This window comes from Coffea eugenioides, chromosome 2 (assembly GCF_003713205.1).
Source record: "Coffea eugenioides isolate CCC68of chromosome 2, Ceug_1.0, whole genome shotgun sequence".
NCBI classification, from domain to species: domain Eukaryota; kingdom Viridiplantae; phylum Streptophyta; class Magnoliopsida; order Gentianales; family Rubiaceae; genus Coffea; species Coffea eugenioides.
This window is the reverse complement of record NC_040036.1, coordinates 79249109-79273265: the sequence shown is the minus strand read 5'-3', so window position 1 is coordinate 79273265 and position 24157 is coordinate 79249109. Positions and strand designations below refer to the sequence as shown.

At 36.4% G+C, this 24157-nt stretch overlaps 4 protein-coding genes across 15 annotated transcripts; 1 reads left to right on the top strand and 3 right to left on the bottom strand.

The window, feature by feature from the left end:
• The first annotated feature begins 127 nt into the window (after positions 1-127).
• LOC113762025 lies at positions 128-2686 on the top strand. Its single transcript, XM_027305261.1, has 3 exons — positions 128-286; positions 1686-1768; positions 2424-2686. Exons 1-3 carry the CDS (start codon positions 208-210, stop codon positions 2451-2453), a joined length of 192 nt encoding a protein of 63 aa, XP_027161062.1. The 5' UTR covers positions 128-207; the 3' UTR covers positions 2454-2686.
• A 775-nt stretch (positions 2687-3461) lies between these two features.
• Positions 3462-6271, bottom strand: LOC113763175 (uncharacterized protein At4g00950). Its single transcript, XM_027306914.1, has 2 exons — positions 5167-6271; positions 3462-3807 (listed from the first exon to the last, which is right to left on the bottom strand). The coding sequence occupies exons 1-2, from the start codon at positions 5812-5814 to the stop codon at positions 3736-3738; spliced, it is 720 nt and encodes a 239-aa protein (XP_027162715.1). The 5' UTR covers positions 5815-6271; the 3' UTR covers positions 3462-3735.
• A 3312-nt stretch (positions 6272-9583) lies between these two features.
• LOC113763107 lies at positions 9584-19832 on the bottom strand. Of its 12 annotated transcripts, none has more exons than XM_027306822.1 (13): positions 19741-19832; positions 17550-17656; positions 16647-16695; positions 16483-16564; positions 14826-14896; positions 14326-14384; positions 13707-13811; positions 13172-13229; positions 12479-12615; positions 12338-12394; positions 11549-11646; positions 11193-11380; positions 9584-10126 (listed from the first exon to the last, which is right to left on the bottom strand). In XM_027306822.1, exons 2-13 carry the CDS (start codon positions 17559-17561, stop codon positions 10056-10058), a joined length of 987 nt encoding a protein of 328 aa, XP_027162623.1. In that variant the 5' UTR covers positions 17562-17656; positions 19741-19832; the 3' UTR covers positions 9584-10055. The 12 variants fall into 12 exon arrangements, with proteins under 12 accessions (XP_027162623.1, XP_027162625.1, XP_027162624.1 ...); XM_027306824.1 differs by lacking the exon at positions 19741-19832 and adding an exon at positions 18766-18887 and having other exon boundaries at positions 11193-11351; positions 11549-11669; XM_027306823.1 differs by lacking the exon at positions 19741-19832 and adding an exon at positions 18822-18885.
• A 1677-nt stretch (positions 19833-21509) lies between these two features.
• LOC113763665 (60S acidic ribosomal protein P1-like) lies at positions 21510-22081 on the bottom strand. The gene has a single exon (XM_027307553.1). It carries the CDS (start codon positions 21981-21983, stop codon positions 21675-21677), a length of 309 nt encoding a protein of 102 aa, XP_027163354.1. The 5' UTR covers positions 21984-22081; the 3' UTR covers positions 21510-21674.
• Positions 22082-24157: the final 2076 nt, after the last annotated feature.

Sequence of the window (24157 nt, the reverse complement as noted above, 5' to 3'; positions counted from 1 at the left end):
TCCTTTTAAGGCCGCATTTACCGATGAAGTGGAAGATCTTGGGCCAGCCCAAGAAATAGTGGATTGAGTGACATCAGCCCATCATCGCCAAACTATCAACGGTTAAGCTCTGATGTCGTCTGGCTCGTATCAATATCGGAAAGAGTTCCGAAGGACCAGAGGCAAGAAAACAGAGAGGGAGAAAGGAGAAAGCAGCAGCAGAAGAAGATGCCGGTGATGGAGAAGCTGAAAATGTTCGTGGTCCAAGAGCCCGTCGTTGCCGCATCTTGCCTCATCGGCGGCATTGGTATACCTATATTCCTACTACTCTTCAGCCTTGCTTCTCTCTCTAGACCTGATTTTTTTTTGTTTTAAATTTCTGACCCTCTGAAAATTAAATTTCCCTGGACTCTATGCTACAAATTCATTAATTGCTCGGTGCTGTACTATGTTAGTTCAATTTACGTGATTTGATTTGATTTGATAAAAGTTGAAGACCATGAGATAATTGAATCTGTTTATTTTAGTACACGATTACTATTATTTCTTACTGTCTGTGGGCTTGCGAATTAGGAGATGAAGTACGTCAATTTGACATTTTTTTTAAATTTTGAAAAAGTTTTGATTTTTCTTAGGCAGATAATGGGAGGAAGGCATTTCAACGTGAGGCAGCTTTGCAATTGCATAGTTCAAACTCTCAGAAACCTAGACTCTTGGAATTATTGCTAGTAACCCAGACTTATTGAAATATTTTAAAAGAAAACTGCTAGTTTTGATGCAATCTCATAGAGTCCTGCTTGATTTTCAACTTTCATTTATGTGAATTTTGGACGTGGGAAGGGAACAGATCATGTATTGTGCTGCGTTCTGCCTATGTCTCATCAATAGGGTACTTGGCAAAGTGCTCTTCATCATCTAACTTGATAACATTGAATGATTGATCAAAAGGGAGATATGCCAAAGATTTTGAATGATTGCATTTTAAAAATATAAGATTCAGCCATGAAAAAGTATTGAGATAGTTTTAAGTTTGGTAACACTATACGTTTCAAGGTTTTCTGGTGCCCGTTTTGTGGAAAACAAAAATGAGTAGGACTGGGAAAGGAGGAGAGGTGTGACTTTATTAACAAGTGATATAGCAGCTCAAAGGAGGTGAAATCGACAATTCGATTCTTCTTCATTGGCTTGAGAATTATGCTAAATTTATGGTCTAGTTGATCATGTGGCATATATCTTAGAGTTGTGGAATGTTATTAGATGACTTAAGGGTGCCTTTATGTCACCTTGGATCAAAGTGTAAGACATTTTTGTTATTCATTTTATGAATGAAATTATAAAAACGTTGTCAGTTGTTGAGATTCTATAGTTGTGAAATTGCAGTTTTCTTTTTCCACTGTAGCTCAGCTTTCAAAGGAGATTTGTAATAGCATATTTTTGCATTCATCTGTGGAAGATCTCAAAATTTTGATCCATGCAAAACTAGTGCAATTTTGTTTGGCATCACTTTAAGTGCGATTGTTAATAATCAGAAGATGCCTCCACAAATGTATAGATCTTGGAGAATCTAGCAAGCACGATATTTGAAACAGTTCTCCATCATTCCCCTCTTCCCCTTGGTTGGAGAACTTTTTTCTTTGACTTTCCTCCTTTTTGTAAACAGAGTAGACAACTTGATCTTACATGTCTTGATGTCTGAAAAATCTCAGGTCTCTTTCTTCCAGCAGTGGTGAGGCCTATACTAGACTCCTTTGAATCATCGAAGCAGGTCCCTCAACCTGTTTTGAGTGATGTAAGCATTAAAGTTTGAGTCTTACTACCTATCCCTCAATATGCTGAATTGTCTGATTACTTTCACCTTTGAATGTTATTTGTTTCCCTCGTGGTATATGCGGTCTTACTTTGAATTCCCGTTGCTAGAACATGAAGATTTTGTTTTTAAACACTTTCAAACTTTTATATTATAACTATTTTGCCAACACTTATCCTCTAAATTAGCTATTCGTTTGATGTACACTTAGTCGCAGCTGCTTTTGGACTAGTATGTGAGGTTCAAATGTTGGTGAAGTTTCCTAATCACATTTGTCTTCCTTCGCATTTTAGACAGTTGAACTGGTCAAACAGCGTACATGGTTCTCTATGTTTCGGGTGGACATGGAGCTTGGGCAATTGGGAGGGCTTGGCAGATGTGTTCCCCTGTCATAATAATTTGGAAGTTTTCCTAGTGCCCCCTCTGGGCTTCTTTAGAAGCCCTTTTCAAATAATCTGGGCCCCTGAGATTCTTTTGAAAGACATACTTTCCTTTGACTCTCAAGTGATTTTGAAACCCTGATGAAAACCTAGAAAAAGCATGTAATGATTTATACACAAAACGGACTGACTGCTAGTCTCACCCTCTTAAGTTGGACTCATTTATTTATTTGTTTGTTTGGTCTTCTTCTTTGCAGGTGGTTGCTGGTATGACTGGTAAAAAGTAAGGTCCGTCTGGGTGATGGATAATGTCAACGGTTTCTTGTAATGTCTTAATGCAATTATAAATCTTTAATAAGGTCCAGAATTTTTTAATTTTTGTCTCTAATTATGAACTGTTTTGTACTGAAATTGAGCTTGATCATACTAGCTAGGCGTGTTGCTTGGACATGCTCTGTCTTGTCTCCTTGGCTTTCTGTCCTTTCAAAATCTTTAGTTAGTATCCTGCATGTCATGTTTACTGATGCATTCTTTATTATCTTTGATTTTTGGCAATTTTGATGAATTTTGTTGCTTAATGTGACCATATTTTAGGGTTACTGTCATCAAGGTTAGAGGATTAGGCATGTATACAATTTTATGCATGTCAGGGGCCAGCATAAAGCAGAACTCTTGCATTTAGTATAAAGCTTGGGAGGTATTAATCGATCCCTTGTCTGTAGTTACAAGATAGAGATCTAGATCTTTCTAGGCATTTCTAAGCTGCGCCATGCAAAAGTTGGTTGTTTTATTTGGAGTAGGAGCACAATTGGTCTAGTTTTAGTAGACTCTTGTGGCGTAAAGTTTGGTTTGCTTCTGAAGTTAAAGGAGGAAACATTCTTTTGCATGAATCAAGTGGTCGTACCCAGGATCAGGATGGTAAAAGATAAGTTGAAATTGATTTTTGTCGTTTGCCTTTCTTCTGCATCTCGGAATGGGTATTGGATGAACCTCAAATCTTGGATTTCAAGATAGAATAGAACAAGGGAATGGCCTTTCCTCTGTGACCTTTAACCCTTGGATTTCGAGGTGATTCATCTAAGCTGGGAGTTCGAGTCTAGGACAATCTGGCTGTTGGTGTAGGCATGAAGTTTTCCATAACATTTTTTTTTTTCTTTTGGCCTTTTTGACGCTCCTGCTGGCGTTGTATTATTTTGGATATTTTACAATCTAGGTTTGAGCAAAGGCGTCTTTCACAGTAACAGCCAAATGCTTGTGGGAAAAACCGAACACAAAAAAGCGACAGGAAAATGGGGTAAACTGAACCACGAATCGCCTTCACGAGAAGTTATGTATGATTACTTACAAAACTAGCAGTGGGATTCTGCAGTAGTACATAAATAAATAAATAATTTGATTCGTTTGTGTCTGCTTAATACGTCGGAGTCTAGAATTACTGCACTGCATGTAGGAGCTACAGCAAAGCCATAATAACACACGTTCCTCAGATTGAGGAACTTCGACATCAAGACTATCCCTAGGCATGCAGAAGTTAATTTTACATTGCACGATATCCATAGGCAAAGTAAACTACAGAACTCCTTTCTTTGATTTTCTGCTCTTCCACGGAAGCACTTGCTTAAATCCCTCGTACACTGCAGCCTACAGGAAAGACGGAGGAGTACGAATCATGAACCGTGCATGTTCAGAGTAAATATGTTATATCTGCTTATATTTTGGGTAAACATTACAAACAATGGGAATGAAATATTTTTCGTAGCTCTGGGGGACCAGAAAGAAATCATCTGGAGAATAACAACCTTTAATTGATTCTTTCCTAGGCTTTTAAGAAGCTCAATCGATGGAAGGATGTGATTTTTTTTTTTTGCTTTTTTGGCATTCAAAGGGGTTTAAATCTTTCGTACGTATATACATATTGGCGGAATGAGATTCAAATGGTTCCGACGTTGGCGCAACTAATTCCTTCCGTGGCGTACTAAAAGATTGCGGGCAACCCAAGAAAAGGAGAATTTACGTACAGTGGCCAGATCCTCCTCCAGCATACTCCATACGCCTCGCCACAGACGACAGACCTGGCCGCTGTACTACATTAACAGGAAGACAAACCTTCTTGAACGACCCACCCGTGCAACAGACGATCGAAGTAAATTAGAGAGACTCAACTGACTGGGTCAAGACGGTAGCCACCGGATTTTGGTTTCAGGACATATGATATGAGGGGTACAGTCAACACTCGAGGGTGTGTGCGTTGATCAAAATAAGGTCCCACTCCCACCATCTCTCTCATGATGATGGCATTAAGCCATTTTGCAATGAAACTGATTTAACACACACACACACACGCCCAAGGCCAGCTAATTCTAAAGCCCCACCGGCCACAGTGGGCGAACTATTGAAATTTCCAAGTCCGGGATTAGCATAACGGATAAGATGGGCTGTGACATGGCTTTTACTTATAAAGTAGTATTCTATTAAATCGAGGACCATTCCAAGGTTAAACTCGTCACCTACGCGGCCAGCCCCACCCTCCCCTCACCACCATCATGGATTGTACAACATTGTAGTTGTGGACAGGAAGCCGCCTACCTACCCCTTTAATGAACTTGGACTTTTTAGTTGCCACACACTACTTCTACTATTTAGCAAGTCCTAGCATTCTTTCCCTTTGTTAAATGCAATTAAAGACACTTTAATCGCATGCGGCAACAAATCTTCGACTGCCTAATCATTAGGGTTTCATCTAAGCTATTCAATCAAATGTAGTCATGATCAGCCCGATAGCTAAACAGTTTATACATTCCATAGCCCGTATGCTGTTAAAAAGGGGAGGAAAGTCAGGTTTTTTTTTTTTTTTTTTGCAACAAATTTGAGTGATTTCCACCGAAAAAGTAATGAACTTTGTTAGTGAATTTAGCCACGCAGCCAGTCAAAAGCTGCACAATCCAAATGATAGAAAGTAGTAATCGCAGTATTATAACTAGCTGGTAATTGAGAACTTACCCAAAATTGAGACTTGGCTTGAGAGAGACTTGAAAAGCTTCCATTTCTTCTTATTCTCCCAATCTTAACCCTGGGAATATTGCCATCATCACTTCCAGCGTCTGCACCATCTCCTGAGACTGAAGATGGATGGACGAAGCTACAACTTCCCCCAGCTTCCCTCTTTCCAGACCTAAATTTAGGTGTCTTTTGCCTCCAGGAACCGAAGAGTCCTCTTCCCTTGTGCAGTTTCTTGCCAAGTACCATACTACTGAGTTGACCTCTCTCGGGACTCTTACTGCTACTACTGTCAAATGACCCTTGTCGCTCCCTGAAGAATCTGAATGAGGATGAGGTGAACTTAGGCCTGCCCAACACATAAGGGCCCTCCAGCACTGTGGTGGGGGAGGGTGTTTTTGTAATCTTGCTGGGCTCCAAGAATAGCCTAGGGGGCAGGTCTAAGCACCTGGGGGACTCTGTGGTGGTGCTGGTGGGAAGAGTGATGAGAGCGGTGCAGGGTCTAGGTTTTCCGGGCTCTTCCTCCCACCTAAATGGAACTGAAGCTGAGGTGTATAGAGGTGGGGTTAGCATACCTGAATGCTCAGGTGATTGCACGGTTGCCATTGAGAATAGAGGAAGCTTTGGTGTGGAACTGGTATCAGGTTCCATGGCAACCTGTTAGGATGGCCAGGGCTTAAAGGTGTGGGTTGAGACTTGTGGATATGATGGAGGAACGGAGAGGTTGATGGTCTTGCAAAAGAAATATGCAAATGGCTTTAGAACTTGGGAGGAGGAGAGAGTACTCTCGAGTTAAAAACAGCAGAAAGAAAAAGTATGACAAGTCTTTTTTTTGGACTGTGGAACGCATGGAAAAGAGAACAGCTTGCTCTTTAGATTTTAGATCAGATGTGATTTCTAGTGCATCCTACTGTTTTCACTTTTTAGACTTGGAAGAGTGCCAGCCCAGGGTCTTGTACAAAGAAAACATGGCATGCAGCTGCCGTATCCTCTTGGCTATATATGCTTCCTTGCGGAGGACCTTTCACCATTAGTAGTGGGGTACCTATTTCTTTTTGTTTCTTCGAGTAATTGGTGGAATAGCTCGCTCTTTCATGACTTTTCATTCCTCATCTGTAAGCCTAGGCTATATCACTAATCACTCCATGTCGTGTATTTATTGTTTGTCAATAGAGTGACCTTTCAACTATATGGATTTTGGCATACATGATGGATTTTGTTTCCTAAACTTCCAATTCCAACAGTTGAGCTTAAACTATTGCTTTTTCAAAAAAAAAAAACTATTGCTTTGCCTATAATTCTAATTACTAGAAGGAAGGGAAAAAGATGCTTCGCTAAAGGACAATTTGTTACTTAAGTGGTTCAACAAAATCTCTAAAATCTTATGCTTATTTGGAAAAAAATATCACTTCCACCCTGTAAGCAACTAGAGATGATAATGAATAGAATAGGGTAAAACTTGATACTCATAAACAGTCATTCTGATGATTAATCCTATTAGGGTTTGAAAAGAGGTTCTTAGATGTAAAATCATTTATTTTTAAAAAAAATTTATTTAGTAGAAATTCGCTTTTGTAATCCATGGGATACTGCAAGCAAAACATCAATTTACTCCCTAAACTTCATTATGGGTCAGTTTTAGTCCCTCAATTATTTTAACAAAATCGAAGTATGAGCCAATTTAATCCCTCAACTATTTTACTTAAGTCCAAACAGTCCATCATGTATATTTGCATAACTAGTTTAGTCCTTCTTATTTGGGTGATCAATTTAATTTATCACCTTTCACTTTCAGCGTCGACAATCTAACCGGAACTCTTATTAAAACAATAGAAAAGCATACATTTGTCGAGAAATCGGCAAAGAAATTAGATTATATGGAAAGTGAGTTTGTTTTAGCTTTAATTCCCAAAAGGGTGATCATAATATTAGCCCATTTTTTTTCAGTTTTTCGCATACTCCTATTGCGTTATTTTCCTTTTCTCCATTTAATAGACTGAGCTTGATCTATGTGAAATTTTTTTTAGGGCACCAGCTCGGTTTTTTTTGCTCTTCATAAGAAGATCTATTTTTGTTGCTTTCTATATGATTCAATTTCCGGTAAATATTCATTTTCTATTTTTAATAAGGGCAGTGTCCAGAATTCCTATTTTTAATCGACTGGCTCGTAAGAAAGTTTAGGGACTATTTTGAGAATTAGTAAAATAGTTTAGGGACTAAATCAGCAGTGGTGTTTTAGTCGGACACAGCAGTGCATTGGATTCTAGAGGCATTTGCATATTCAATAGTTTAATGCTCCAGGTTGTGGGTTAATCAAATTTTTTGTCCAGTACTAATAATAATAATATAACGCTCGATTCAACTGTCTCACAATTTTTTTTAGCATATTAGTACTAATAATATGCATCCGTTTTTGCATGTTGAAGATAATTCAACACATAACCCGTTTGACTCAAATACTGCTAGTATTCCTTCAAAAATAAAAAAATAAAAAATACTGCTAGTATTTATTTGTCTGGAATGAGAATGAATAGTTAATCAGTAGTTAGCTCATAATTGTGTACCAAATCTCATTCCTAGTAAAAAACTCACACCTTGCTTTGGGTTGCGGTTGTATTGAACCAGATACTACTGTCCTACTCCTGCCTCTAATTCTCTATATATAATATGAGTCAGCCCTGCCTGCTACTATGGTTGATTGTCCAAGATGAGTACGAAGTCAAAAGAAAACAAATTAGCAGTAGGACTAAAACTTAGTTGTCATACATGGCTCCTCAACCATCACTTTGACACTTCCACGCAAATTTCACGTCATAGATTAGATTATATAAATATTATCATTATAAAAAAATATATATATAAAATTAAAAGAAAATAAATTAATAGTAGGATTGAGGTTTTCTTTTTACATGAAAATTTGTTGTCATACATGGCTCCTCAACCATCACTTCAACGCAAATTTCACGGAAAAGATGGGATTATATAAATATTATCATTGTCAAAAAAAATATAAAATCAAAAAAGAAAAACAAATTAATAGTAGGACTACCGCTTTGTTGTCAAACCATCACTTCAACACAAATTTCGTCTGTGTCTGTTCTAGCAAAGAGTTTTGATGAGCGTATACCATTGTCCAACAATTAATAATATTAGTTGCATTTGGTTTCTAAGTTGAAAGAATCATTTAGCCATTTGATTATTGCTGTACTTTGAATTTCCTGTTAAATGTTTTTTTGGCCCCCTGAGCCACATATGCCCATCTTCAGTCTTTTAAATTAAAGGAACATTAAAGAGCCACAGCAGCAAAGTAAACAGAAAAAAGCAAACATGTGTTTGTGTGTGATTTTTTTAACTATTTTCTTGCCGGGCCGTTCCATCTTTATTTGAATCATGGGACTAAAAATTTGTACTGCTAATCTTATACACTAGCATTAAAAACCCTTTTATGTTGTGTAGCTGTGCCTGTGAATAGAGTGGTGTAACTTGTAAATGGTGGCCAAATAGTATGTCCGTAGCAAGAGTCATTCTAGGTTCTAAGTTACTTCTCCTCTCCCGTGTTTGACATTGCTCGAGAGTCATCTAGAATCGCCTAGTTGTATCAGTTTGGAACACGACCACCACGATTTGATCTCAGAATTGCTTTTGGCTTTTGGCTTTCGGCATTGCAAAAAAGAAGAAGATGTGCAGCAAAATTATTGTCAAATAGTTAAGCAGAAAAAGTGATTTATTGGAAGATCGTTAGATGTGCTATAAATTGATCAAAATATGGAAGAATTTAGACAGCTGAACTACCTTCAATACTGGTGGGGATGGATCTTTTAGTGTGAGCAGGGGGAGTACTCATTTATCTTGGTGCAAATTCCTGCCAGTCGGATAAGATAATGAGGTGGTTAAGTTGATTTTGATATGGACTTTGTCCGCATCTTCTGCTAGTGGAAAATTGCCATATGCACAAAGTTAGCTAACAATCATTGTCAGCTTTGATTTTGGAACGCAGAAGACCAAGAGGAAAAGCACCAGAAAAAAGTGACTAATATTTTAGAAAGGTCAGAGCATGTACACACACTACGTGGTTTCATGCATTTACGGATGGCTTCCAAGCAAATGTACTCACTGACATGACATGGGCCGAGGCCAGCCAGAGATGGCACACCCCTTTCGTTCGTTGTGGTATTTGCTTTGATTACTTTTATGATGCTATTCATATTGTTTTTCCAATTGTCGGCAACCAACCACCGTGTTCCTCCTCCTCCTCTGTATTGTGAAGAATACTCTACCAGTATAACGGCCCCTACGGCTCATGAGAAATTCTTCTATGTTTGCCCATTACATGAGCTGACAAAATCTCCATTGGGCCACGTCCTAAGAAGTCCTCCACCTGTCCTACATGTATTTACAGGATGGGAAAAGCCACAGGGAATGACATGATGATCATACTTGCCAAATGCCGACCCCAACAAGACAAAAGTTAAATTCCTAGAGACTATGATTACCATCCATACAGAAACATAGGGATTCCCCCCTCCCTCTTTAACAGGGATTTTACTGCTTTAGCTTTGTGGAGCAGACATGATGTCAACCTAAAAGCAGAAGCACAATATATATATATATATATATATGGTCCCGTTACTATCCTACTAGCTTCTCCTCAATGGGATATGCACGGTAACATCAGCAACCCAAAAAAATCATCATTCATGTGGAGGATAGAGACTGGATGCTTATAGCATTACAACCAAGAGAAATGATAGAACTCAACCTCTTACTCCAATCAAAATTCACCTATGCATACTCCGCTCAGGAACAACAAGCACTGTGACTGGCAAATCAATGTCTCTGCATAAACCATCTCTCCATTTCTCAGCGTTCTCTACAGTGATGAAGTTGAGAGATTATGAAGAAGCATTGTGCGGATATATCTCCTGCAGAGTATGAGGGAGGTTCAAAACAATCTCTGCGTAAGCTGAAGGGAGCAAAGGAAAGCATGTCAGCGTGTTAGCATATTAATCCTCCAGAAACGCAGTTTAACACACAACTATATATAAGTCTGCTTCAACGGGACCCCAACTTAGATCCCTTCACCACAACCAAAGGATTTCAATTAAAGCACTTGATTAACAGAGAAACCAAGAACGTGTCAGAAACGAAACCACGTTTCCAGTCGGCAACAAATCCCGTGAATCAAGAATAGCAATTTTTGGTGCAAATTAAGTGTACAAACAGCTACATATCTAATACTTCTAAAGCATGCCAAGTTTATTCTTCAAAATAATACAGCAGAACCAGTGGCAATTCCAGAACTTCTACGAGAGCGCGGAATAACAATTCTACAATCATACAGGAATTCTAGATCAGTTTTCCAACTGGAATCTGTCGTTAAAAAGTATATGTCGACGAAATCTACAGAGGACTGCTCATGGCGCTCAGGATACATAAGAAAAACAGTAACTGTAGATTTTCAACCTGATTAACACTAGAGTATGCAGCTGGCTAACAAGTGAGATGGGAGATATTTAACTAGGAATCCAAATTATGGGCTCAATTCATGTAAGCTAATTATCACTGTGCGCCACTGAGCAGGAATAACATGGACTAAGCATACATTGAAACTGGTTATATTTCAATTTCTGTGATACATTTTATTGTTCAGGTTAGGACACTATAAATGGTTTTGGTTCGCAAAGCATTTTAATTTTCAATTATATGTGCAAAAGTAGATGTATCCCTTTTTCCAGGCTGTGCATCTTGAACATACTTTTCACATCCAAAATAGCAAATTCATGTCTTACCATTCAAGCTTTGTGAAAAAAAAACCATATAAACCATTAAAAGAAGAATTAAGCATAGGACAATTGTTTGATGATGATCAATGACAGGTGAGAACCGAAAACCAAAGATTTTACAACAATGATACCCATGCAATGTTGAAGAAGGAAAGTTCCTTCTCTGAATAAAATCGAAAGAAAAGCCTCTCAATGCATCACTAATGCAAATTATACAATATGGCTAAATCTCTATTGACTTAATACCTTCAGGTAAACTCATGGTTCGTAAAGCATCCTCTGCATAAGACAGCCTTTCTGGAATGGTTTTACTCCCTAATGGTCCGCCTCCCTTCTTGTTCATGAAATTCCTGTGCATTGGCCATGCCAGGACACTGACTCCAGTTGGAAGTATAGAGACAAGATCTGCATATCTAAGACTTACTGTCACCTTACTGCAGAAAAAGACCACGTTTTTGCAGTTATTTATGCATTCAACAAATTATCTGTTTAAACTACTAATAAACAATTATTTTGCCATTACACCTATGACCAGCCCTTTTTTTTTAATCATCATTACAAAACAAAACCAAAATCATAGGCAGAAAGCTGAATCCACCTACCAATCATAATCGTCAAGCAAAAATTCAACCATGTGGTACGGAAGACTATGGTAAAGTTCTTTGATTTGATTTCCGTATAATTCCTTGATAAGGCGAACCTGAAAACCACAAGAAAAGGGAGCTGGAAATAGACCAAACTGATTTCAAAAATGTATCACAAGAAATGGGAAGATAATAACATGTTAAATTCAGGAAATTTCCATTTAATATCACTGAAATACGTGGCAGCATTCCAACCATCCAAACAGACAATAGGTGGTAAATATCAAGTAATCAGCCTTCTATAGAACTGTCATTGTTGCACAACCATGCGCATAAATATTATCTCTCCATCATGAAAAGGACTTTCGTACAAATCTAACTTTTAAAGGTTAAGAATTTCACATGCTCAAAATTTGCAGGAGAATAATAAATTTGCAAGATTGTCCTTTGACTTTTGAAATATGTTCTGGTGCCCAGTTCAATACTAATAGGAAAAGTGGGATTAAAATAATCTTGAATCTAATTAAGTAAATTTGGAACAAGCATAGACAGAGATGGGGTTCTTTTTCAGGGACAGGTAATGAAACAAATATAGCTACTTGAGCATGTCTTATGTAGGCTTCACAGAGCCATGGTATGTCTGAACCAAATAGCAACTTAAACTACGTACATGCTTGATCCAAGTATGAGTCAGAAACTCCAATTTAGAGAGAATTCTGCAAAACTCTTGTAGCATTATCCAATATCTGTGACTATCTAAACATCAAGACCAACATTCCACAAACTTTCTTCTGTTACGCATCATACCTGTTCACGCCTATCAACATAGGCCTGCAATAGATCTCCTACATGATCTATGAATTTCTGGAGGTAAAATGCAGAAAGCTACATTAAAACAAAATCAGACAGGAAATATTAATGTGAAAAATCAAAAGCTATAAATATCACCATCGCATTTGAAGAGAGAAACTCATTTTCAGCTTCACGTATTGGTAGGAAAAAAGGTACTGTATGCTCAAGGACAGTCATCTTTTCAAGAAATGACTTGCTTTCAAGCACACAGTGGAACAATTCACAGGGTTCTCCTGCAATATTGCAAAACCAGATGCATTGCTTTTTACTTAATTGCTATTTGGAGAACTACGTGATATATTGACAACCTAGTTTAAAATCAAAGAGAATGAAAAGCAAAGCTAAAAGTTCCAATATACAACATACAAAATGGCACCAAATCTAAAACGGCAATGTATAAGAGATCCTTCACAACAATAAAAAACCACATCACCCTAGTCAGAGACATCCATTCTGCTTCAAGATACAAATAGACACCTTAAAGACTACGGAAAATTTTCTAAAGCTACAATAAATCATAGCTGCAATTGTTTTTTCCAGTGCTCAATTCGTTATCTCTTTGTTATTCAATCAACCTAAATGCACTTTATGTGGCTTCCATTTTCCCCAAAAATGATTTCATCTGCAGGCAAGAAACTACACATAGATGGCAACAAATATCAACATAGTCAAGTACGATCATTTCCTCAACAATGTATCGCAACACAAGACAAAACAGCTACATATATAATCATGGAACAGAATACATGTTTCTGACACCAATGTTCAGTGATGAATTTCCAAATTTACCTGCAAATGTTGTCTCATACTGTATGCCGATCCTTGCTCCTTCCAAACAACAGATAATCTGCTCAATAAACAAAATATGGCACAATTCTGTAAAACTATGAGAAATTATAGATTTGAACAATTTGCATCAATGGCTCATTAGTCTTTTAAGTAAAAAGCCCAAATATTGTTCGCTCTTGAATGCTTAATTTTACAAAAAGGTTTCGGGGATCAGAATATGTATGAATACAAAGATATTCTTACACATCTACTTGAACAAGAAAACTATGTGAGAGGCAAATGTATACAGGGAATAGAGTCCTAATCCAGTGCACAAAGTGCGACAAAGTTCTACAAAGGGATCGCAGATAAATACCTGCAAAACTACAACTGAAAAAGATAGATAACTTTACAATACTTCTTCTTTCTAGTGCTGTTATGTAGGTCATAAGCAACAACGCGCCCAAGTTATATTTCAATACTCTTAAACATCTAAATTGAAATTATTTAAGTAAATTACCAGCTTGAGTATATATATTCACTGGCCAGAATATACCTTGTTTGCAACTTTGTAAGTGATTTTATCATGAAAAGGAAGACCATGCAACATGCTTGTATCCCCTGGCAATTGCATTGCCTTTCTTTCAGCCTCCATATGAACCTGATGCAATTTAGGACCTCTTCACGTGAGTATCAGTCAATATAACATGCAGTATGAAAGCTGAAAACAAGATGACAGGGTATCTACCCCAAACAGGAAAAGCAAGTTATACAGCAGACTATTAGCTAGAACCAGCAAAATTTGCCACTTTACTACATTTAGCACCAGTCATGTTAAGCAGACATCCTTTCAACTACTAGGCAGTGAGTCTGTTTGCAAGCAGAAGAATTCTACTAGAAGTACTTGAAAGAGCTTTGATTTCAGGAATAGCACTTTATTAATGTTGAAAATTAAATATACCAAAAAAAAAAGCACTAAACCATGAAATTCTCAATTTATATCTATCTCCTTCTTTAACTAAAAGATAAAAGCACTAGCCGATGGCTTCATAATAGAAGAATATTAAGCACAGGGTTGTAAAGAAAAGATATAATATTTCAAACAGAACAGTTATATCACCACTGCCCAAGAAAAGCCCAAGGTTACAAGTCATGTGGAATTTGAAACAGCATACCCGCTCCCTTATTGTAGCCAATAATCCATCATTCCACTGCTCACCATCTAAAGAAATTTCTGCATAGTAAAAAGCTTCTTGAAAAAGGAATGTATAATATAGAACTTACAAGAAAAATATCCATCCTCATAAAAGTTTTGAAGCTGGTGGAGGGACAAATTGAAGAACAGAGGCTATACAGAAAAGGAGGAAAAGGATGGACACATTTTCCAAAAAAGTATTTTATGCACAACCAAACAGAGCCTCAATCGTCAAAATATGGAACATGTGATAACCTAACAGTTAATGCGATTTACTGAGAAGAGGAGAAAAGTCAAGATAGATACTATCAACAATCCCAAATTTGTCATGTAACAGATAATGACACTAGTAAAGCAAGTGCAAATCTTATAATTATTAGATATAAATGTAGAAGTTAAAAGCACTATTAGCAGTTTCTTTGAAGTACCAAAAAAAATATCACCAACTTCAGCTATATCAAGGGTTACATGCAAACATACCTTGAGTTTGAGAAGCAATAGCAGCTTCAAATTCTCTCTGCAAACGCTCAAATATCATCTTATCAGAGTCCCTGATATAACAGAAGGGTTGACAATTTTACTTTCCAATATAGCAATTTACAAGTAGCTTGTGCTACGTGTAGACTTTGATTCTAGCCAGGGACTGCAAACAGTAATCAGACAAGAAAACAACTACTGCATGTGTAACTAATTCTGCCCTAAAAAATTTTAACAGTCGATAAGTTCTAGCCAGGGACTGCAGTAACCATAATATTCCCTCATATCTCAGCCCACTTCAATGTCACCTCTAAGAAACTTTTCCAGAACAATTATAACAAATGTTATTAAAGCACGTCTATCTTTCAGAAGTATGATAGTAACATTTAAAACCTACTAGCAACATGACACTGTATGCATGTGCAAACGTTTGAAAGCCACTTCCCATTTAACCTTTGACTTTTTTTTCCGAGCGCATTGTATGGTTTGGCGATTGCTTTTTCCAATGGCTTCATATTTCCATTCTTAAGCTTTGTTTATCAGATTTTATTCCTTCATGTAACTTAAAGACCAAATGTGATGCATTGCATGGAAATGGAAACGATATCAAGATGCAGAGAAAAACTTAAAATGAAATAAATTCCTTGATCAAATTCTGATACTTCCATATTTTCCATCATTTTACTCACTTCAGATACTGTTAGCATCCAAGTGCTCTTGGGTTTGTAAACCAAAAATTTCAATTCAAACTGAAGCTTTTGATAGTGATATCAGAGCCATTGACGCTGGTAATCATATTCTCAAATCAAGTTTGACTTTAAGGGAATGATGTTAATGTCTTGGACAGAATTACTCCTAGTGAAAACTCCCCAAGCTATGTTTTGCGTGAGACAGTCATCATAACATGAGGAGTAAGAATCATCGTACCACTCAAAACATTGACCCCCCAAGATAACACGTTGGAACAGCAAGTACAACAGCTGCTGGACTAGTCCAGAATTAATCAGAATCTAGGAGAAAGCTGCCCTTTCTGTATGCGGTAAAATGCAAACAATTTCAAGGAAAGGACCTCAATTCAGAGCAGCAGGCTATTTGCTTCCAGGTCATTAAGCACAAGGCTTATGAGGCTGGGCATTTTAAGTTGTGTCTACAACCTTTAATCATCATTCTCTATTAAATTTAAGTCAACTAACGTAGTATACGTGCAGAATTGCATATGGACAGCTGAAATATATATATGTATATATATATATATCAAAAGGCAAAGAATTCTAGCAATATCCTATCTACCAAAATTTTTTAAGCCTAAGTTTCTAGGACTGAAGATGTCTACCTTGCATGGAGATTTTTATACATCAAGATATGTTAATTAGCACATAATGTTTTTCTTAATTATGATATAAGTATATAAATTTATCCCAACCTTCCAGTAGTAGAACGACCAGTAAACAACACCTATAATACTGCTTCTCTCTTCAAATATAAAGCACATTTAGTAAGATAGGAGAAAATTCTATCTTCTGATTCCCAGCTTGAAGCTAATTATTTTTCTTATGAATAAGGATGAATTCAAACAAAAAGCTCAAAAAGAGACGTACAGTTACAACTTGGAAAAAAATACTGAATAGTAAAAAAAAATGATAAACTCCAAAAACATTACCTAGACAGGCGTTCTGCTAATTCTCCATGCCTTTTAAGCACATTTGAGACTCCAAGAAGAAAAATGCATTCCAATTTCAGAACTATGTCAAACAAACTACTACTAAGACAGTAAGACGCAAAAGAAAAAAAATAAAGAAAGAAAATTCAATGTAAAACATTTACATCTAGCCCGAGTCATCTCCAAGTGATTATCCTCCTCTTGCAGAAAATTCTACAATACAGACAAATAAAAAGGAAATTAAGAAAACAATAAATTATCTGAGTTAAAAGACTGGCAAGGTGTAACAGTAAAAAAAAATATGAATAAGCAGGCTGGATGTAGGTGGAGCTAAATGGTTGAAAGGAAAAATTGGTCCATATATAGTTAAGAATCAACATGTAAGTTTTCATGAACAGTTTACTTTTTCTATGCTCATCTCCACACCCTCTTCCCAGAAACCCACCCATGCACCATCCCCAAAACAAGTCTGTAGTTCGCAGAACACACCCACCCTCCCCAGCTCCAGAACAAGGAAAAAGATTCTTGCCTTCATTTAGCCATCTAACTAGACTGTCAGTTACCCCCTAGTTGACGACCTCAAGACATATAAGACTGTCTAACTTTGAGCATGACCCACATATGATTGGATTTCCTTTTCTTCATAGGTTTCTCCTTCCCTTTCCTGTACCCTCCAACCTCCTGCCCAACTGCAACATGCAATCCTCTCTTATGTGCTAAAAAAGACTAAGATGGGATTTTCAACTCTGTTGTAATAAAATTTGGGAGTGTTTGGATAGCACTATTATCGCAAATAATATTTCGCTTGCATCATAAACACATTTCCCAACCCACCTTTTTATCTCACATACATCACATCACAAAAAGTGCTACAGTAATTATTCCAATAATATTTCAAATAATACCCTATCCTTATTAAACTATTTTATTTTCATAGCATTACAGATTTCTAGTCACTACATATGAAGATGAGGAAAAAGCAACAGTACTTCTCTGCCAAATAAAACAGTTAACAACCATGGTACTCTACAAATTAGAAGGTAAAAAAAAAAAGAACTTTTCCTTACATTCTTTCTCATTTTTCAAGTTTACTCCAGGCAATCTCAGGCGTGATTTCAACGCACTTTGCTCATTCCTATCAGGGACAACCCACCACAGGGAAATTTTTCTTATCCTGCAAACCACTAATAGAGAAGATGTTAAGCTAGGCTGCTTTATACTGCTAATGAATCACCATTTTGCTCCATTATGCTTATTGCGTAAGTGAGAGGGGCTGAAAAATGGTATCCTTGTGGTTATCACAGCCAGTGCTTATTTTCTCTTCCATTTTATTAGCTCTTATAAACTATCAATACATGATAAATTCTGTGAATTCACAAAACGGCCAAATAAAGTAGCTAATCCAAGTAGATTAAGAAATAAACAATGATGGATCTTTTGGTGAACAACGAAGAAGAGAGTGTCATTCTACATGCAATTCAAGTAGACAAAACCACCACTCTATCTTTCTCAAACAATAAACTTCAATCATTGACGCTGACATCAGAGATTCTCACACTAAACACCCATTCCATTGGCTGCTTAACCCGTGGTGAACATTCACAAAATTCAGAATCTATTTTGTTTAAAAAGGAAGGAAAAAAGCAAAAAAAAAGATGGGTTTTTGCTTAACTAACACAGAACTCAATCAGATGAAAATTCAAGAACTCGCCAGCTATCTCCAATTTAAAGGGCAGCTGCCTAACTCAATCCAAATGCTTGGCAACATGATCTTGTTGCTAGCATATACACTCAGTTAATTCAGCATTACAAATTCCGCAAACAGAATAAAGAATAATATACGAAACTTTTATCTTTCGAATTCCCTCCCCACCCCCCCAAAAAAAAACAAATAGAAAAGGTAAAAGAAATTTAAATGTAAAATCTAGAAGCACTTTCAATTAAGATACCACAGGAACCCTGATAAAGAAAGCTGAAATACAGGCGGCATTTGGTTGGAAATTCTTAAAATTCTTGAAATCAAAACAAAGTTCCAATCTTTTTCAGTTTTTAACTAGATGGCTTGCAAGAAGAGAACAACTAAAAAGCTGCTTCAATTATTACATCTCCCAAATTCACCCAAATTAGTAAGTTTGAAGAAAATAAGTAGAGCTGAAGAAAAAAATAGACAAATAAGTAGAGCTGTACATAAACATAAAGGCTTAAACTATTTCGCCCCCGCCAATAAGAAAACCTTGCAAGGTATAAATTGCTAAAAATATGTGCAGAAATTAACAAACTTACAGGGACTGAAAAATCTCCCTAGCTTATGGCTGAACTACTATCACAATCTGTCCAACCTTTAGTCGCGTCTGGGCCGACCTGTAGAGTTAATAAGAAGCTTCCCTCTTTCTTTCTCTTAAATTAAACGAGAGACGAGGAAGTTTTTATTTTCATCTTTTCTTGCTTTTTTAAATACCCAAAAAGGGAGAAGGGGTGGAGAATAGAAAGATAAATAAGATGATGGAAAACCAACCTTAGTCTTGTTTGGATCAAGGTTTGTAAAATCGGGATCCTACGTAAGATCGATTTTAATTTTACAGAATCGGATCGTAAGATCCCACCAAAAGCTTCTAAATTTACTAAATTAATAAATTTCAGATTCATATACCATTTTGTACATTCTAAAAGATATCAAATAAATAAGTTATTCATAAATGTATAGCATTTTTTACTTACTGTCTGATAAGTAATAAATATATAGCATTTTTCTTTTCACAATTATAGCCATTGCAAAGTAATACTATGAGAAAAGCCAGGCTAAATGTTGATTTGAGCTGAAAATTTAGAAAAAATTAGATTTTTCAAACTTGTTAACAAAAAGTTCAAAAGCAACCCATCTTTCTGGTCTAAATAAGAAAATCTGGGCAATTAATGCACCTTTCTAACTTAAGAACAAAAATAAAGGTCAGGAAATCATAAGTTCGGGTGACACCCAATACTTTTCAGCTGAAGGAATGTGCTTAGCTATTGCAATCAATAGTAAGCAAACAATAATCTATGTGAGCTGAAGCGCTCTGTGTTTTAATTGCAAATTTCACTTGATGACATTTAGACAAATCAACGTTATAAACAGGTAGGCAAATCAAAATCATGTTGTTGAAACTGAAAAGATCCAATCGGACAATTGAAAAAATCCAAAAACAAAAACAAAAAAAAGAAGAACAAAGAAAACAGTGTCAAATTAGGACATTCAAAACCAGAATAGTAAGTGCAAACCTGTGTAGAATCTGAATCAAATTTTTCCCGTTGTTCAGATGTTGGTACTCGGTATTTGGTAGAACCCACAGCGATATCGTCTTGTTGGTTGGAGTGCAGCAGTGGAGAATAAGTGAAAACTGAAAAATGAAGGTTGAAATGAAAAATGAAGAAACGAGTCAACGACAGATAACTGAGTAGAGGAGAAGAATAAGAGCTTTTTTGACTTTTTTGAGGCAAAAATTGTTAAAAAATTACAATTAAAAGCTGCAATTCTTTGATAAATCACAAACCTACCACAAATGTTTTCATTCACTTGCAAAACGGAGTCTCGTATTTCACAAATTTGCAAAAAATTGTAGGATCGTAAGATCCTACACGATCCTACTACGATCCTACGCGATTCTATGTAGATTAATACAATTTGCGACTCTGAATACGATTCGGATTGATTTTGGTTATCCGAATCGTAGGATCCTACGATCCGGATCGCGATTTTGACAACACTGGTTTGGATTGCAATTTTTTGAAATTTTTATAGGAAATGTATCGTAGTATTTTAATATATATAGAATATTAAGAAATTTTAAAAACATAATCATAAAAAATATAGAAATTTTTTTAATGAAATATCCCTCACCAAACTAGTCATTTGGTAGTGGAAAAAAACCAAAAGGGAACAAACATCTCCAGCCTTTGACCTTGAAAACATAGGGCAATATAGTCCGCATGGGCAAAGAGTCATTTTATTTGGTTTTACTTTTTTTTTAAGGAATTTTTTACAAAAAAAAACGTAAATTTTTGCTGCATTTTTCAGCTTAGGAAATAGGAATAGTGCAGTAGATGCATGGCCTTCAGTAATTTTTGAGTAATTGGAAATTGTCCAACCCCAAATTTTGAAAGAAAGAGTGTAGTATAGACAACAAATCTTTACCCGAATTGCACCACACACGTATTACTAGAAGGAAGAATGAAATATTTGATGGCGGAATGTTTGGATTGCATTTTTCATGGAAAAATTACTGTAACGATTTGATGTATGTAAGGGAAAAAGGTAATAGGTAAATGTGATCACGGAAAACGACGTAATTTTCCGACGGAAAAGGCAATCCAAACAAGGCCTCCTATCCAATCTAGGCTATAAACCAAATAGAGTAGGACTTAACCTTTTCTTTCTTGCTCAAAACTCAAAAAGGTACCTTTTATTTTTTTTTTTAACAAAAAAAAGTACCTTTTAGTTTGTCCCCCTCAAACTATATGCCAAATTTCACTTTAATTCTTAAACTTCAAAATGAAACACTTAAATCCTTAAACTACAAAATCCATCCTACTTTACTGTAGTTTTTGACAGAATGCATAAAACATAACAAAATAGTTGCTTTAGTTCTTATTATAATTAAAGTTAGCCAACCCTAATAGGGACATAAATGTAATTTTATGATTTTCAAATAAAAAATTTTACACCTAACAAAAAACCCATTTTTGGTTAATTTTTTCCTTTTTTTAATTTTCCTTTCCTTTTTTATCCCTTTGTAGTAATTTTTTTTCCTCTTTTTTTATTTTATTCTTATGATTATTCTTTCCTTTTTTATTTTCAATGGCTTCTCGTTCTATCTTGCTTTGTTTTTAGCAGAGTTTTTTAATAATAAAAAAGCAACTCGTATCAATACCTTCAAGTTATAAAAGTAAAAAAAACCACTGATTTCGCTCGGGTAACTCAAACTCAAATGTAAATGTTGCATAACGACTGATTTCGCCAGCAGGAAAATGGTTCGACACAAGAAGCTGATATGCATATTCTGTACTGATGATAATTCAAGCCCACGAAGATTACTCTTTTGCGAAATATCTTCTCTGATCCACTTCTTTAAATAACATAAAAAGTATACCAAAAAACTACCAACTGGTTGATCCTAATTATTTTCTATAAGAGAATAAGCTTGAGAAACACCTAATCAAACAAAGCTGAATCCCATGTCTTCATCACTCTCTTCCTTGGCCGCCTCCTTCTTCTCCTCAGCGGCGGCAGGGGTAGCACCACCACCGCCGACAGGAGCCGCAGCGCCACCGCCACAGCTAAAATTGACGATAAGATCTTCGATGTTCCTCTTCTTGCAAAGCTTGGCAAAGAGACTAGGCCAGTAGGATTCCACGATCAAATTCGCAGCCTTCACCAATGTAGCAATCTTCTCTGCAGTGACATGGATGCCATCGTCGTAAAGAATCCAAGAAGTGTAGATGCAGGCGAGCTCTCTGACCAACATCTTTATCCTTGATGATAAAATTGATCACCTGAGAAAGTGCAAACGGGGTCGGGGATTAGGCAGGCCTTAAAGTTTGGGACGGTATCCTCCGACGTTGCCTCTCCCATTTCTTTGAACACTAGATAGCAGTAGGGTCGGTATGGTTCGGGTATCCGTCCCGTCTATCATTGTACTGATCCAACCCGCACCTTGCGAGTAAACTATTTTTTGTCTCTTATCCATCTCACATATTAGCAGGTACCCCGTTATAGGATACCCGTTAAAATAGGATCGGATCAGCGGATATCCGTCATGTCCTACTTATTATTTAAAAAAATAATTTATACTAATTTAATTTTACATTTTACAGATTCATAAAAAATTTAATAAAGATTTTTTTCTCAAAAAAGTCCCCTACTAAGAAACAAACGTGCAAATAGAATACAAAAAAAATTAAAAAGAATTCAATATCAATAAAAATTTAAAAATAAGTAACATATTTTTTAAAATATATGTTCTACATTAGTTAAATTCTTTTCTATAAAATATAAGATCATGACCTTTACAAATGAGTTTTATAAATAAACTATAGTCTCTTATATTTGTAATATAATTTGTTCAATGAAATTGCTTATTTAGTTTTAAAAATATTATTTTATAGTATGAGTATAAAAATAAATATATATATGCGGGGCGGGTTTTTATAGTGCTCGTGGGTTTTTAATTGTGTGACCCTAACCTGCCCCATATTTTAACGGGTACCCAACCCTCTATTGACCCGATCAAATAATACAGATCGGGTGTACTAATTTTTGAATCGGATCGAATCGAATATGTCAAATTTTCAAGTTTGCGGATAATTTTGCTCACCCCTCAATAATAGTGATATCTTCACCATCCCCTCCTCTTGCGAAAATGAAAACCCATGAATATTGCCTTCTCCACCACCATCCCCACCACCCTCCTCTAACCCCTGCCACCCTCTCTCCCTCCTCCCCCTCTTTCTTGGAAGGAAGGAAGAGAGTGAGTGGGAGTGAGAAGGTAGGAGAAGAGAGAGGAATGGAGGGAGGAAGGGAGGGTGGCGGGGGAAGAGGAGAGAGGCAGTGGTGAGAATGGTGAAGAGTTTGCAGCAAAAGAAAATGGCTTGGAAAGAGAAGGGAAAAGGCAATGGAAAAAATAAAAAGTGTCACAAAAGTTTTGGATTTTATGAAATTATGTTTATGTCCCTGTTGGATTTGGTTAACTTTTAATTATAATAACAACTAACAGAATTGGGAACTATTTCATTAGATTTTGTGCATTCCATCAAAAATTGGAATAAAGTGGGGTGGATTTATAGTTTAAGATTTATATGTTTCATTTTAAAATTTAGGAATTGAAGTGAGATTCTGCCTATAGTTTGAAGAGACAAAGTAGAATTTACCCTGACAAAACTTTTCTATTGCAGTGTGGCAAAATGGTGAGCTCCAATTCAGAGCAGCATTTGAGAGAGAGAGAAAGAGAGAGAAGGATGTATCATTCTGGTGTCATTTAATAATTCCAGTTTTGTTTTATAACCTGAAAACATTCCGTTAGTTTGTTGATTATCCGCCAACATAACCACCAGCCTTTGAGTTGGTGGCCACCATCAAGCTTTTAAGGCTTGGTTGAGTGGGAGGCACCACCAATTGCTACATTATAATGTGGATTTGCTTCAAAAAATTCAGGCGTGTGCGCAGTGCACCCGTTTGGTCTGGTAGTGATTCAGTCCCCTCCGAATTATCCCTAAACTTCCTTAGGTCCATCCCCTCCCCTAGTGTAGGATAAATTAAAATATATTACAGTTGTTGTCTCCGAAAAAGAAAAATTATCCGCCAACATGACCTCGTTCGAGTCCCATCTGCCTCACTCCAGCACGTTAATCATTTTTCATCTTTTAACCATTTTTTCCTATTTTGAACTTTCAAACCCCAAGGGAAAATTAAGAATAAGATGATGAGGAGAATGAAAATTTATAACAAGGTAATAGTTTTGACAAATTTGGCATTAGAAAAATGTTACTCCTATCTAACAATTATATGCACAGTTATTAAGTTCACCTCGATCTAGTCCGACAATTGAACTATACAACCCAATGAGCAAGCCACTAAATAAGGCGGGATTCCTAATTTGATCAAATAAGGATTTGACCCAATCACGCCTACTTTTTTTTTAAC